Source organism: Salmo salar, chromosome 06, assembly GCF_965601325.2.
Source record: "Salmo salar chromosome 06, fSalSal1, whole genome shotgun sequence".
Classification (NCBI taxonomy): Eukaryota; Metazoa; Chordata; class Actinopteri; order Salmoniformes; family Salmonidae; genus Salmo; species Salmo salar.
The window spans coordinates 43,275,145-43,288,221 of NC_138296.1; the positions used below are offsets into that span (position 1 = coordinate 43,275,145).

The 13,077-nt window shown below is 45.3% G+C and overlaps 1 protein-coding gene across 9 annotated transcripts in view; it reads left to right on the forward strand.

Moving 5' to 3' along the window:
* Positions 1-283: 283 nt before the first annotated feature.
* LOC106607321 (SRC kinase signaling inhibitor 1) overlaps positions 284-13,077 on the forward strand; it is a 49,549-nt gene continuing 36,755 nt past the window's right edge. For 2 of the 9 annotated variants that reach the window (XM_045720565.2, XM_082976614.1), the window contains exons 1-3: positions 284-316; positions 1,283-1,626; positions 6,948-6,983. In XM_045720565.2, the coding sequence (XP_045576521.2) occupies positions 1,309-1,626; positions 6,948-6,983 (354 nt within the window). In that variant the 5' untranslated portion in view covers positions 284-316; positions 1,283-1,308. Of the gene's footprint in view, positions 317-1,282; positions 1,627-2,433; positions 3,037-6,947; positions 6,984-13,077 lie in introns of those variants that run through there. The other 7 variants (XM_082976613.1, XM_082976615.1, XM_082976619.1 and 4 more) reach the window with 6 other exon arrangements.

Below are 13,077 nucleotides of genomic sequence, written 5' to 3' on the forward strand. Positions count from 1 at the left end.
TTCTAATTAGATCCTGCCAACTGTTGTATTTAAAAGTATTTGGGTATCTGAACCATCTGGGTAATGATGGATGATGTATTATACCATCTATTAGCCTGCTGCTAGCGGAATATAAACAGTAATACCAAGCCACGACTATTTATAACAGCCTTTATAAATACATACACATACATATTCCATTCATAATCCATTACACAGGTGGTACATAAAGAGTGGACTGTGTCATAGGTGTGCGTGTGTGTTTGTGTGGTTGCGTGATTAACCTTGGGCATGTTTCTTCTTTTAGCCAACGCTGGGGCCTGTTATCCAAAACAAGGTAACTGAGTGGGCGAATGGCACCCCTGTTGTTCTCATGCTTTAAGCTCATTGATCTCCACTGTCACCCATTTCATGTGTCACCGACTCACCCCCCCGGTGTCGTCTGTGTTGATTAGAGAGGTGATAAAGGACCACCCTGGCTGTCAGCGAGACATGCGTCCTCAGAGCCCTGCTCTCTCCATAACCTCTGTCTGCTATCTCCTCTGGAAGGATGGGAGGGAGACCTGGATATTTAGGGAGGAGGAGGGGAGGAGGAGGAGGGGCGTGTTTAGATGAATGGAGACAGATTAGTTAGGAAGTGGGGGACTTGGAGGGGGGTGGGGGGCGATGGGGTTGAGGTCAGGGAGTTTCTTCTTCTTGCAGCTGCCTCCCCGATTTTGTAGAGGTAATTTTTCTCTCTCTGTGTCTTCAGAAAGCAATGAAAGGCACTTCAGATGACAAATAGGAGCAGAAAAATGGAATATCCTGCAGAGAAAATTCTGCTACATTCTTTACTTTGATCTATTGCAGGAGCATCTCCCCCCCCCCCCCCCCCCCCCCCCCTCTAAAGTTGAGATCAATAATCCTGCAGGGAGACGCTTTTCTCTCTTCTGTTCGGTTTTTGTTCCGTCTTGGTGGCAATGAGTCTAACATCCCATCCCACTCTCTCTCTCTCTCTCTCTCTCTTTCTCTCCCGTTCCCACTCTCTGTCTCTCTCTCTCTCCTTTATCGCTTTCCTCTCCTCCTCTGTGTTAATGTCTGTGTACGTTCGTGTGTCTGACTGCCTCTGTCTGTGTGTCTGACTGCCTCTGTCTGTGTGTCTGGACGATTGTGTGCATTCATCTCCACATCTGTATCTGCCTGCCTGTCCTGTGTGTGGCGATCCACTTTCCACCTGACCTGCTACCCCAACCTTCCCTCCCTCCCTCCCACCCTCCCTCCCTCCCACCCTCCCTCCCTCCCTCCCTCCTTCCGTCCATCTCAGATCCCTCAGAGCGTGGTGGCGGTCACATGATCTCGACGGATGACCTGGAGTACCCGCGGGAGTACCGGACGCTGGGGAACGGGACGCGGCGTTTCTCCAACGTGGGTCTGGTGCACACCTCGGAGCACCGCCACACGGTCATCGCAGCCCAGAGCCTGGAGGCCCTTACCAACCTGCATAAGGTGGACATGGAGCGCAAGAGGGACGCCTTCATGGACCACCTGAAGAACAAGTACCCGCCCCAGCTGCAGCACCCCGGGCATCAGCACCACAACCCCCCCTCGCCATCACCCTCCCACGGCAGCATGAGGCAGCCTGACAGAGAGCGAGCCGCGCGCGAACAGGTAACACACACACCTACCTTTATTTTCCACTGCACGGCTAGGGTGGAGTTGGTTACAGTGCAGTAGTTTCAGATTGGCCTCTGGGTCTGTAGGTCTGTGGGGGATAACTGGGGCTGCTCTGTGTGAAAGATGATCAGTGTTCTCAGTCGGAGAGAGAGAGAGAGAGAGAGAGAGAGAGAGAGAGAGAGATGTCTGATGGCCCAGCATCACCTTGTTAGCAGTGTTTATAAGGCTGTCACAGCCCATTGTGTATGTTTGTCTGGACTGACAGTTTAGTCACCCAGCCTGTAGACCTCCTCATAGAGGGGCAGGGCGGCCCCACTGGAGCATGAAGCTGACACACAATACACTCTCACCTACGCAGCACTCTCCATCTACCTCTTTCTCACTCTCTCTCCCCCTCTCTCCATCTCTCTCTCTCTTTCCCTCGGGTGTTCCTTCCATCAGGTAACATAATAAAGTACATTCATATTTAGCTATTTTACTCTCCCTTTTCTGCAAATCACCTATTCCATATTCTCTCTCTCTCTCACACTCTCTCTCTGTGTGTGTGTGTGTAAAGAGGCAAAGCCAAAGTAATCACAAGAGCTTTGGGAGAATGGAAGGGAGAGAGCGAGAAAAGGGGAGGGTGGGTGAGAGAAAGGTGGAGTCCATGGTTGCCACAGAAACCTCTCCCTAATATGGAAAGCGGTGATATCACATTGCAAAGGTCAGGCTGGAGAGAGAGAGAGAGAGGAGAGAGAGAGAGAGAGAGAGAGAGAGAGAGAGAGAGAGAGAGAGAGAGAGAGAGAGAGAGAGAGAGAGAGAGAGAGAGAGAGAGATACAAATCCTAAATCGCCAGGATATCGTCATCAGGGCACGAGGGTGAGAGCAGCAAAGTCTGGAATTCCTTGTCACCTACTGGTTGTGCATTCGATCGTCTGGGTGAAACATGGACGGGGGAGGAGGGGGACAGACAGAGAGAGAGAGAGAGAAACGGATCACGGATCCCTCTGGAACTTTCATTGCGCACACCTGGCCCCTATTCCACTGATTGTATTTGTATATATATGTGTCCTTTGTTCACCATGGTCTTGTAGATTATTGTTAAAATGTCCGTTGGTGCGTGTGTGTAGCGGAAGCAGCAGAGGAACCAGTTCACCAGCCTGCTAGTCAATTAGCCAGCGCCAGCGGGAGAGAGACAGCCACCCATCTGCGAAGGAGTTAATCGCCTGGTGTTGTAATGAATTAAATAAAAGAGTTTCCGCCGCATGTGCCGGAGAGAGGGAGGGGAGGGGAGAAAGAGAGCGCCAGAGGGAGGGAGAGACTGACAAAGCGGTATGAGGATCCTCTGCACCTGACGGAGGGAAGGGACAGCCTGGTGTGACTGGAGAGGAGAGAGGACAGGAGAGGAGGACAGGTGCTCTGCAGGTGAGAGCAGGGGGAGGACGGGGGGTATTTAGTGAGGGAGGAGTGTGTGTAGGTCTGGGGGGGGGGGGTCTCGTATGTCAAGGCAGGGCTGGTCTATGTTTGTTGTGGTTGTTGTGATGACAGGCTCCATGCGTTTGGCAGGTGTAAGGCAGGCATTCTGGTAGAGTGTATGTATGTGTATGTGTACAGGTGTGTGGGTACAGGTGAATAATAGTGAGAGATTGAGGAATAGAGCGAGAGAGACTGACTGAGTGATTGAGAGAATGATGGAATGAGGGAGGGGGGATGGAGGAGGGGTGTAGGAAGGAAGAGGAAAGGAGAGAGCGCAGCCTGCTTTGCATGCAGGTCAGGCAGTGCGGTGCTCCAGTCTGTGAGGCTCTGTCCTTCTGTCGGAGAACCCTGCCTGCCTACGGCCCTCTCCCGCACATGTGAGTGTGTGTGTATGTGTGTGAATGTGTGTGTGTGTGTGTTTACGCTAGACAGTGAGGCAGGGATGCTATGGGGGTTGTGGTGTATGTATGTGTGTGTGTGTTTTTGTGTGTGTGTGTGTGTGTACGCCGTGGCAGGGGAGAGATAGGAGGGGAGAGGGAGGTGGGAGGGTTAACAGCATACATTTAACCCCTGGTCCTCACCTCTAATTCCGCATGGAGGTGCAGGCAGATCTGTGACCTGAAACACATTGGGTAGTAAATATGTAATTCAGCAGGAGTATGTATTATCTGGGGGGGTTAAAGATGTTTCAGCTTAGTACTAGGGATGCTGGTGGAGTCATACTGTATGTATTAGCTAGTATGGTAGACTGGTGTGTGGTGACTACGATACATCTGGGGCTGAGGAGGTGGATGCAGAGTGTTGACTCGCCTGGTTTATGCTGAGAAGGGTTTGGCACAGAGTAGGATTTTTGGGGGTGTTCATTTATTTTCAATTAGTATACTGTATGTAAAGGTTATGATTGGTCAGAAACTATACTTCAAGGTAAACAAAACGGCTTTATATTACTGAACGCATAGTGTTGTCGTTACCTTAGAATCCACCGGCCTGTGCTATCTACCACACGGCAGCAGTATTTGCGACTCAAAGTCCAATCTGTAGGACGGCCAATCAAGGTGCAGTTCAAACAACAACAGGAGCTGAAGTGGTGGAGAAAGAGAGGCTGTTTACTCTGACCTTAGATCTGTAAACAAGACTCATTACACCACAGTCCACAGAACAGGCACATGCCCATTTAAACATTCTCACATTACTAGTCTGTGAGGGGGAAAAAAAACATAATTCAAGAGTTATTCACTTGCAGAAATGCTCCCGCTGAGCCTCTGTCTGTCTGTCAGTTCCAGGGTTGTCAGGGGCAACCCTAGAGCCCAGGCAGACCAGACTGAATGACTGACTGACACATGAGCAGGTAGAATCTAACCCAGCCCATCCCACAGGCAATAGAGCCTACCTCCTAGTCTAGTCATGACCTACTTTCCACATGGACACACACACACATTTCCATCCTGCCGACACACACAAAGGCACAAAGCTTTGGCTTACCTGACCTCCAACATAAAACCATTAGAATAGAATAGAATAGAAGTCACTTATAGAGCAGAGAGAAATGAGAGAGGCCAAGAGAGTGGAGTTTAACTGAATGTGTTCTCTAGTCGACTTTAGTGACATCACAACATTCTCCTACAGAGATAAGTGTTTTTACGTTAGTAACATTCAGCTCCCCAGTAAAGGAAGCTCAGGGTTTGGGCCAATTTCCATTTATTTTGCGTCAGTGTAAGCAAAACTCGGTCTTCCTGGATCTGACCGTTCTAGCCTGTTCTGACACTGCTAGACATTACAATGAACTCAATCCCAACCTTTGATTTCAACTCATGCCCCATCCATCCTGTAATGTAAAGAAAAGGTGAACTGATCGTGGAGGCTCATCTGCATATATAATCAGCAGCCACCTATGTGGTTCAGAGAACCAGAGAAAGTTCCAGACTGTCGCTGTAGTTGTTTAGCCTGGTTCCAAGCACGTGTGTGTTGTATAGCTGATTCCTGTCACAAACAGGTCTGGTAACAGGCTAGTTGTTGTTGCCATGGCAAGGCATTTTGCCGCTGTCCTGTGGGCGTACATTTTCCTTCTCTCCGGGTTATACAGGGAAAACAGAGAACGGAATACAGTGGACAGAGCACGGTGATCCAGGGTCAGTTTGAAGCTGTGGCTATAGGTGTTGCCATGGCAGGGAGTCTTGGCGGTGCCACCCGGTGCCCTGTGGTCGTATATTGTCACTCTCTCCATGTCATCACTTAGTCTGGACCGGATCATTAAAAATTCAGCTCCATTGATCAGCATGGGGTGTAGAGGTAGCTACTATTGTATCCATGTGCCTGCCTGCCCTGTACACCAGGCTGCCTCCTTAGTCTATAGCCAGGCCCTGCAGGACTGTTTAACACTGTGTCAAAGAGAGAGATAGAGGGAGGGCCACCTTAGGCTTAGAAAGACTGGCATCATGTAGATCAGGGGGGATTCCCACCAGCCATAACCTGCTCTCCAGCTAGCTAGCTGCCTCAGTTTTCATAGTTAAATGAATGTCGCTCATCTATTATAAATGACTACGCTGGGTGAGAGACAGACGGGGAGAGGATCAAGTAACAATCAGTTGCAAATGAACTCTTTCTGATGTCCATAATAAAAATATGATGAGGCAATATCATAAGGAAACACTGAGAAAGAAAAACTAGCCGACGATGATAAATAAAATAAAGAAAATCTAGGCTACCTGTCATTTTGTCCTATCCTCACGCCGGTGGATATATGGCAGTAGGGAAAACGGTCTCTCCGGTAAATGAACTGGAAATTGCCTGCAGATAAGAATAAGGAACTAGAATAAGAGTTTAGATTTGGAATCAAACTTCATGAACTGTCGCCATCTTTTTCATTTACATGTGATTGTGAGGTGTTTCCAGGCCGTTGGAAGCCTGACCTGGTTTATAACACACCATGGTTATTATGTTTTAATGGAAAGATGACTTCTCCGGGCCAAGGCTAGCATGTGTCACAGTAGCGAGGGGCAAAGGGAGGGAGAGGAGGACAAAAAGAGAGGAGGGAGAGGCAACGAGGTAGTGGGTTAGGTAGAGAATATCAGATGGATAGCGAGAGAGGCAGGTGCAGCGAGGGAGCAAAAAGGAAGAGAAAAGAAGAGAGACGGGGCCTGTCTGCCGATTGATGACGGTGAAGTCTGGGAGACAGGCCAACATCTGAACAACTGACAGAGTGGCCCGTTTAATTCAATTTCGCTTCTTTCATTTAATCCTGTCAAATGGCACAGCCTGTAACTAGTTCCTACTTGGTTTGAGTTATAACATTACATTCACAAACAGACCCCCCCCCCTCGACCCTCTCCTGTCCTCATCCACATCCACAGCACCTAATGCTAATCAATTACTAAGAACATTGTAACCTTCTTGTTGTATTAACGATTCCCTTAATGGGCTGTCAATATGCCCTGTGTTGGCTCTGACGGAGGATAATGACATGATGCTTGGGATAGTGCGTGTTTGTGTGTGTCTGTGTGTCTGTGCTCTCTATGTGTGAGTGTGGGGAGTGGGCTAGTAGGGTGTGTGCAGCATATTTTGGGCTGGGAATGGTCCCACTTCTAAGAGCATTCGATGCTGGTGTGTCACTGTCAAGAGCTTTTGGGTTACCTATTTCAGCCACTCTCTCTACCTCTCCCCTTCCCTCCATCTCGTTCTACATCGCTCCCTCTGTCTCTTGTCCTCTCTCTCCCTCACCCATCATGCAATTTCCCAGAGATCTTGATTTCATTGTTGTCAGATACTTGAGAGTAAATGTCTAACACTTCTCTCCCCCCTCTCTCTTTCTCCCTGTATCTCTCTCTCTTTTCTTTTCTCTCTTTCTTTTTCTCTCTCCCCAGCAACAGCCCAACTACTGGAGCTTTAAGGTCAGTGCTGTAAGTGACAGTGTCGCTGTGTCAGTTTGGGTTTCTCCGTCCACTGTGGTGTGTTCTTGTTGTGTGTGTGTGTACCACCCCAGGCTCCTATGGCACGGTGGCACACCTGTCTCTCTGCCTGGTTTCTGCAGCAGCCCTGTGCCCGTCGCACCGCTGGCACGCAGACTCTGAGTTGGCATCTCTCGAGTCTCAGACGGCAGCGGGCAGCTTAAAGCCTTCAAGCTCCGTTTAATCTGCAGGAAACAATTCTCCCAGGATTAATGCCACCTCAGTCAGTCAGTCAGCTAGCGCCTAGCGCTAATGGCTAACATCCATGTGACCTTGCTAGCGTATTACTCAGGCTAACGGAGACGTTAAGAAGAAATTACAGTGCCTTGTTGCATTGTGGAAATATTACTTTGACATTTCTCAGACGTCCTTCGATATTACTGACAGGCTTTGAGGTTAGATATGCTGTATTTAGGAGAAATGTTCAGTTATATGGCATGTATTATTTCTGTTCTGTCTAGCCTGCGGATACATCCGTGAGGGTATATCTGTCTTGCGTGCGACACTGAGGTAAACGGTGTAGATGGAGTTTATGTGTAAGTGTCATGCTGTGGATCTATGTGAGCTGGCGTGGTTTACAGTGTGTTGAGGGTTATGTTTCATTTATGTTATCCGGAGCCTGCTGAGGTACAGCATGGATCTACACAGAGAGGCTTTCAGGAAGTATTGTCATCTGTGTAGGAAGAGGCCTCGTCTGAGGTTTACGCTTCCCTGAAATATCATCCAGACAGGGTGGAAATGTTACCAGATATCAATATCCAGATCCCTGACCCATCTACCCCACAACTATGTAATTATTACAGTGTCCAAAAAAGCTTTAAAAACCCCTCTCACGTCGAGACATTTTTCTTTGCGCTCCCAACAAACTCTAATCAGAGGCAGTCAGACAAGCGGTTTTCTTGGATTGACTGCCTGCAGTTATTGGAGAGTCATCAAATCGCTGTCACAATATTCGATTTTCTCTTCATTTTTTTTTTTACTTCCATGACTTTGTGGAAATATTATTTTCACGCCCTTGATCAAGTGCTCACCTAATAATGCTTTTCCAGCGCTCCTCCACATAAATGACATCACGGTGTCTAAATCTGGAGATGAATATAATTAAAAGCCTACTGATTGAGTCATATTCTCAACAGGCTGAAATAGACAGAATTAAAGTGAAGGAGGAGAACAGGTGACAAGAAGAAGAGATAGAAGAAGAGGTAGAATCCAGCCCTATGGAGATTATTCTGCTGTATGCATCAGACCTGGGTTCAAATATTATTTCAAAACAAATTTTCAGATAACCTTTTCTTATTTTTTTTCCTATTTTGTATTTTATTTAAACAAGCAGTTGAATATTGGAATGCATTTGGAAATACACTTGGAAAGCATCTGAAAATGCTCAAATACACTGACTCAATTACACTCCCATGCATTTAACCCAGGTATTTGAACATATTATTTGAACTCAAGTAAAAGTACTTTGGGCTGTGTATTTGAAAATACTCAAATACACAGAAAGAAAAGTATTTAAATAAGAAATACTCAAACACACATGTATTTGAACCCAGATCTGGTATGTATGTATTCTACTGGCCTGGCCCTTTTTCTAATTTTCCTCAGCAAAGACTACCAGCCATCTCAGGCATCATCCCCCCTCCCCAGAGTACGCCATTTTCTTCACTCTCCTGCCTAGCGAGCAGATCGCATCAGCGAACAATCCAGCGCAATTTGGCAGAGCAATTTCTTCCATGCATTGATGACTCCCCGTATTATAAAGAGACTGAGCTCGGCTGAGAGATAAACGGTGTGAGTGAAAGCCAGAGATAGGGGGAAAGAGTAAGTGAGGAGTAAGAGGGAGGTAGATTGATTTATTATGGGGGGTAATTTTTGTTTCCAATTTTCGCGGAACAGCCGTAGGCTTGCTTGTTTTCTAGGCTCTTCTTTCCCTGTTTGTCAAATAACACAAAGTGTGGGGAGAGAGAGCGAGTGTGTGTGAGAGCAGGGCTGTACAAACAGACATAGAATGCAGCAGGAGACGGAGTAGAGGGGTGCTCGGCTGCTTTGAGAGCTCTCCAGAAACAGAGGTGTTGACATAGAGAGACACAGACAGCCGGAATGAGAAGCTACTTTTGAGACGGATGAAAAACTGATGACGCTCTGAGGGGTGAGCGACAGAGCGGGAAAGGAAGGGGAAAGATGGCACAGAGAGCGAGATTGTAGAGAGAGAGAGAGATGGGGAGGGAAAGGAGAAATACGTACACTGAGTATACAAAACATTAAGAACACCTGCTCTTTCCATGACATAGACTGACCAGGTGAATCCAGGTGAAAGCTATGATCCCTTATTGATGTCACCTGTTAAATCCACTTCAATCAGTGTCGTTGAAGGGGAGGAGACAGGTTAAAGAAGGATTTTTAAGCCTTGAGACAATTGAGACATGGAGTGTGTATGTGTGCCACTCAGAGGGTGAATGTGCAAAACAAAAAAATCGAAGTGCCTTTGAACAGGGTATGGTAGTAGGTGCCAGGCGCACCGGTTTGTGTCATGAACTGCAACGCTGCCGGGTTTTTCAACGCTCAACAGTTTCCGGTGAGTATCAAGAAAGGTCCACCACCCAAAGCACATACAGTCAACTTGACACGCCTGTGGGAAGCATTGAAGTCAACATGGGCCAGCATCCCTGTGGATCCCTTTTGACAGTCCATGCCCCGATGAATTGAGGCTGTTCTGAGGGCAACTCAATATTAGTAAGGAGTTCCTAATGTTTGGTACAGTCAGTGTACGAAAAAGGAAAGGTGGCTGAAAAGTGGTTGAAAAGGCCAGAGAATAGAAGGGGGATAGAATAAGAAGAGAGAGGTGTGAGGAGTGTGATGTAAGTCAGTTAAAACCACCTGAGGTTGATGTTCGCGCCCCCGCGGAAATCCAATTAGCATAATAAAAAACCATCGCCATAAAAATCCATCAGTTTAAACTAGAGATATCTGTTTTTTGCTTTGGCCATCTGCATCCGCCTATGTCGCATTTCCACATCTGTGGTGAAAGGTGATAGAGCTAGAGCGATGTTTGTCAGACCATGAGGCATCCCGAAAATCGGTCTTCTCACAACATCATTTGTTTTGCTCTACAACCCCCGTAAGCGTATTGGGACTTGTCTAAAGTCGGTACAGCCGATCTGCCAACTTCATCCGAACAGTAATGACCCCTCTGTGGAAAGGTGAGACTCACAAAAACATCATGTTGCTTATTTTCCTCTAAGACGCCCACAGGCCTCACAAGACTTGTCTGAAAGTCCCCTGGTACCAGTTGAAAAAAGTTATGGAAGTATATATGAAGACTGTTTAGTGCCAAAAATAAGGTGTTAAATACATGTAACAGCAATGAAATGTACAGTATGGGCTAATAGCAGTAATGAAATGTACAGTATGGGCTAATAGCAGTAATGCAATGTACTGTATGGGCTAATAGCAGTAATGAAATGTACGGTATGGGCTAATAGCAGTAATGAAATGTACAGTATGGGCTAATAGCAGTAATGAAATGTACAGTATGGGCTAATAGCAGTAATGCAATGTACAGTATGGGCTAATAGCAGTAATGCAATGTACAGTATGGGCTAATGGCAGTAATGAAATGTACAGTATGGGCTAATAGCAGTAATGCAATGTACTGTATGGGCTAATAGCAGTAATGCAATGTACTGTATGGGCTAATAGCAGCAATGAAATGTACTGTATGGGCTAATAGCAGCAATGAAATGTACTGTATGGGCTAATAGCAGTAATGCAATGTACAGTATGGGCTAATAGCAGCAATGAAATGTACTGTATGGGCTAATAGCAGTAATGCAATGTACAGTATGGGCTAATAGCAGTAATGCAATGTACAGTATGGGCTAATAGCAGTAATGAAATGTACAGTATGGGCTAATAGCAGCAATGAAATGTACTGTATGGGCTAATAGCAGTAATGCAATGTACAGTATGGGCTAATAGCAGTAATGAAATGTACTGTATGGGCTAATAGCAGTAATGAAATGTACTGTATGGGCTAATAGCAGTAATGCAATGTACAGTATGGGCTAATAGCAGTAATGAAATGTACAGTATGGGCTAATAGCAGTAATGCAATGTACATTATGGGCTAATAACAGTAATTAAATGTACTGTATGGGCTAATAGCAGTAATGCAATGTACAGTATGGGCTAATAGCAGTAATGCAATGTACTGTATGGGCTAATAGCAGTAATGCAATGTACTGTATGGGCTAATAGCAGTAATGCAATGTACTGTATGGGCTAATAGCAGTAATGAAATGTACTGTATGGGCTAATAGCAGCAATGAAATGTACAGTCCCCGCTAATAGCAGTAATGAGATGTACAGTATGGGCTAATAGCAGTAATGCAATGTACATTATGGGCTAATAACAGTAATTAAATGTACTGTATGGGCTAATAGCAGTAATGCAATGTACAGTATGGGCTAATAGCAGTAATGCAATGTACAGTATGGGCTAATAGCAGTAATGAAATGTACTGTATGGGCTAATAGCAGTAATGAAATGTACTGTATGGGCTAATAGCAGTAATGCAATGTACAGTATGGGCTAATAGCAGTAATGAAATGTACAGTATGGGCTAATAGCAGTAATGCAATGTACATTATGGGCTAATAACAGTAATTAAATGTACTGTATGGGCTAATAGCAGTAATGCAATGTACAGTATGGGCTAATAGCAGTAATGCAATGTACTGTATGGGCTAATAGCAGTAATGCAATGTACTGTATGGGCTAATAGCAGTAATGCAATGTACTGTATGGGCTAATAGCAGTAATGAAATGTACTGTATGGGCTAATAGCAGCAATGAAATGTACAGTCCCCGCTAATAGCAGTAATGAGATGTACAGTATGGGCTAATAGCAGTAATGCAATGTACATTATGGGCTAATAACAGTAATTAAATGTACTGTATGGGCTAATAGCAGTAATGCAATGTACAGTATGGGCTAATAGCAGTAATGCAATGTACAGTATGGGCTAATAGCAGTAATGCAATGTACAGTATGGGCTAATAGCAGTAATGAAATGTACTGTATGGGCTAATAGCAGTAATGAAATGTACTGTATGGGCTAATAGCAGCAATGAAATGTACTGTATGGGCTAATAGCAGTAATGAAATGTACTGTATGGGCTAATAGCAGCAATGAAATGTACTGTATGGGCTAATAGCAGTAATGAAATGTACAGTATGGGCTAATAGCAGTAATGAAATGTACTGTATGGGCTAATAGCAGTAATGAAATGTACAGTATGGGCTAATAGCAGCAATGAAATGTACAGTATTGGCTAATAGCAGTAATGAAATGTACAGAATGAGATAATAGCAGCAATGAAATGTACTGTATGGGCTAATAGCAGCAATGAAATGTACAATATGGGCTAATAGTAGTAATGAAATGTACAGTATGGGCTAATAGCAGTAATGAAATGTACTGTACGGGCTAATAGCAGTAATGCAATGTACAGTATGGGCTAATAACAGTAATGCAATGTACTGTATGGGCTAATAGCAGTAATGAAATGTACAGTATGGGCTAATAGCAGTAATGCAATGTACATTATGGGCTAATAACAGTAATTAAATGTACTGTATGGGCTAATAGCAGTAATGCAATGTACAGTATGGGCTAATAGCAGTAATGCAATGTACTGTATGGGCTAATAGCAGTAATGCAATGTACTGTATGGGCTAATAGCAGTAATGCAATGTACTGTATGGGCTAATAGCAGTAATGAAATGTACTGTATGGGCTAATAGCAGCAATGAAATGTACAGTCCCCGCTGATAGCAGTAATGAGATGTACAGTATGGGCTAATAGCAGTAATGCAATGTACATTATGGGCTAATAACAGTAATTAAATGTACTGTATGGGCTAATAGCAGTAATGCAATGTACAGTATGGGCTAATAGCAGTAATGCAATGTACAGTATGGGCTAATAGCAGTAATGCAATGTACAGTATGGGCTAATAGCAGTAATGAAATGTACTGTATG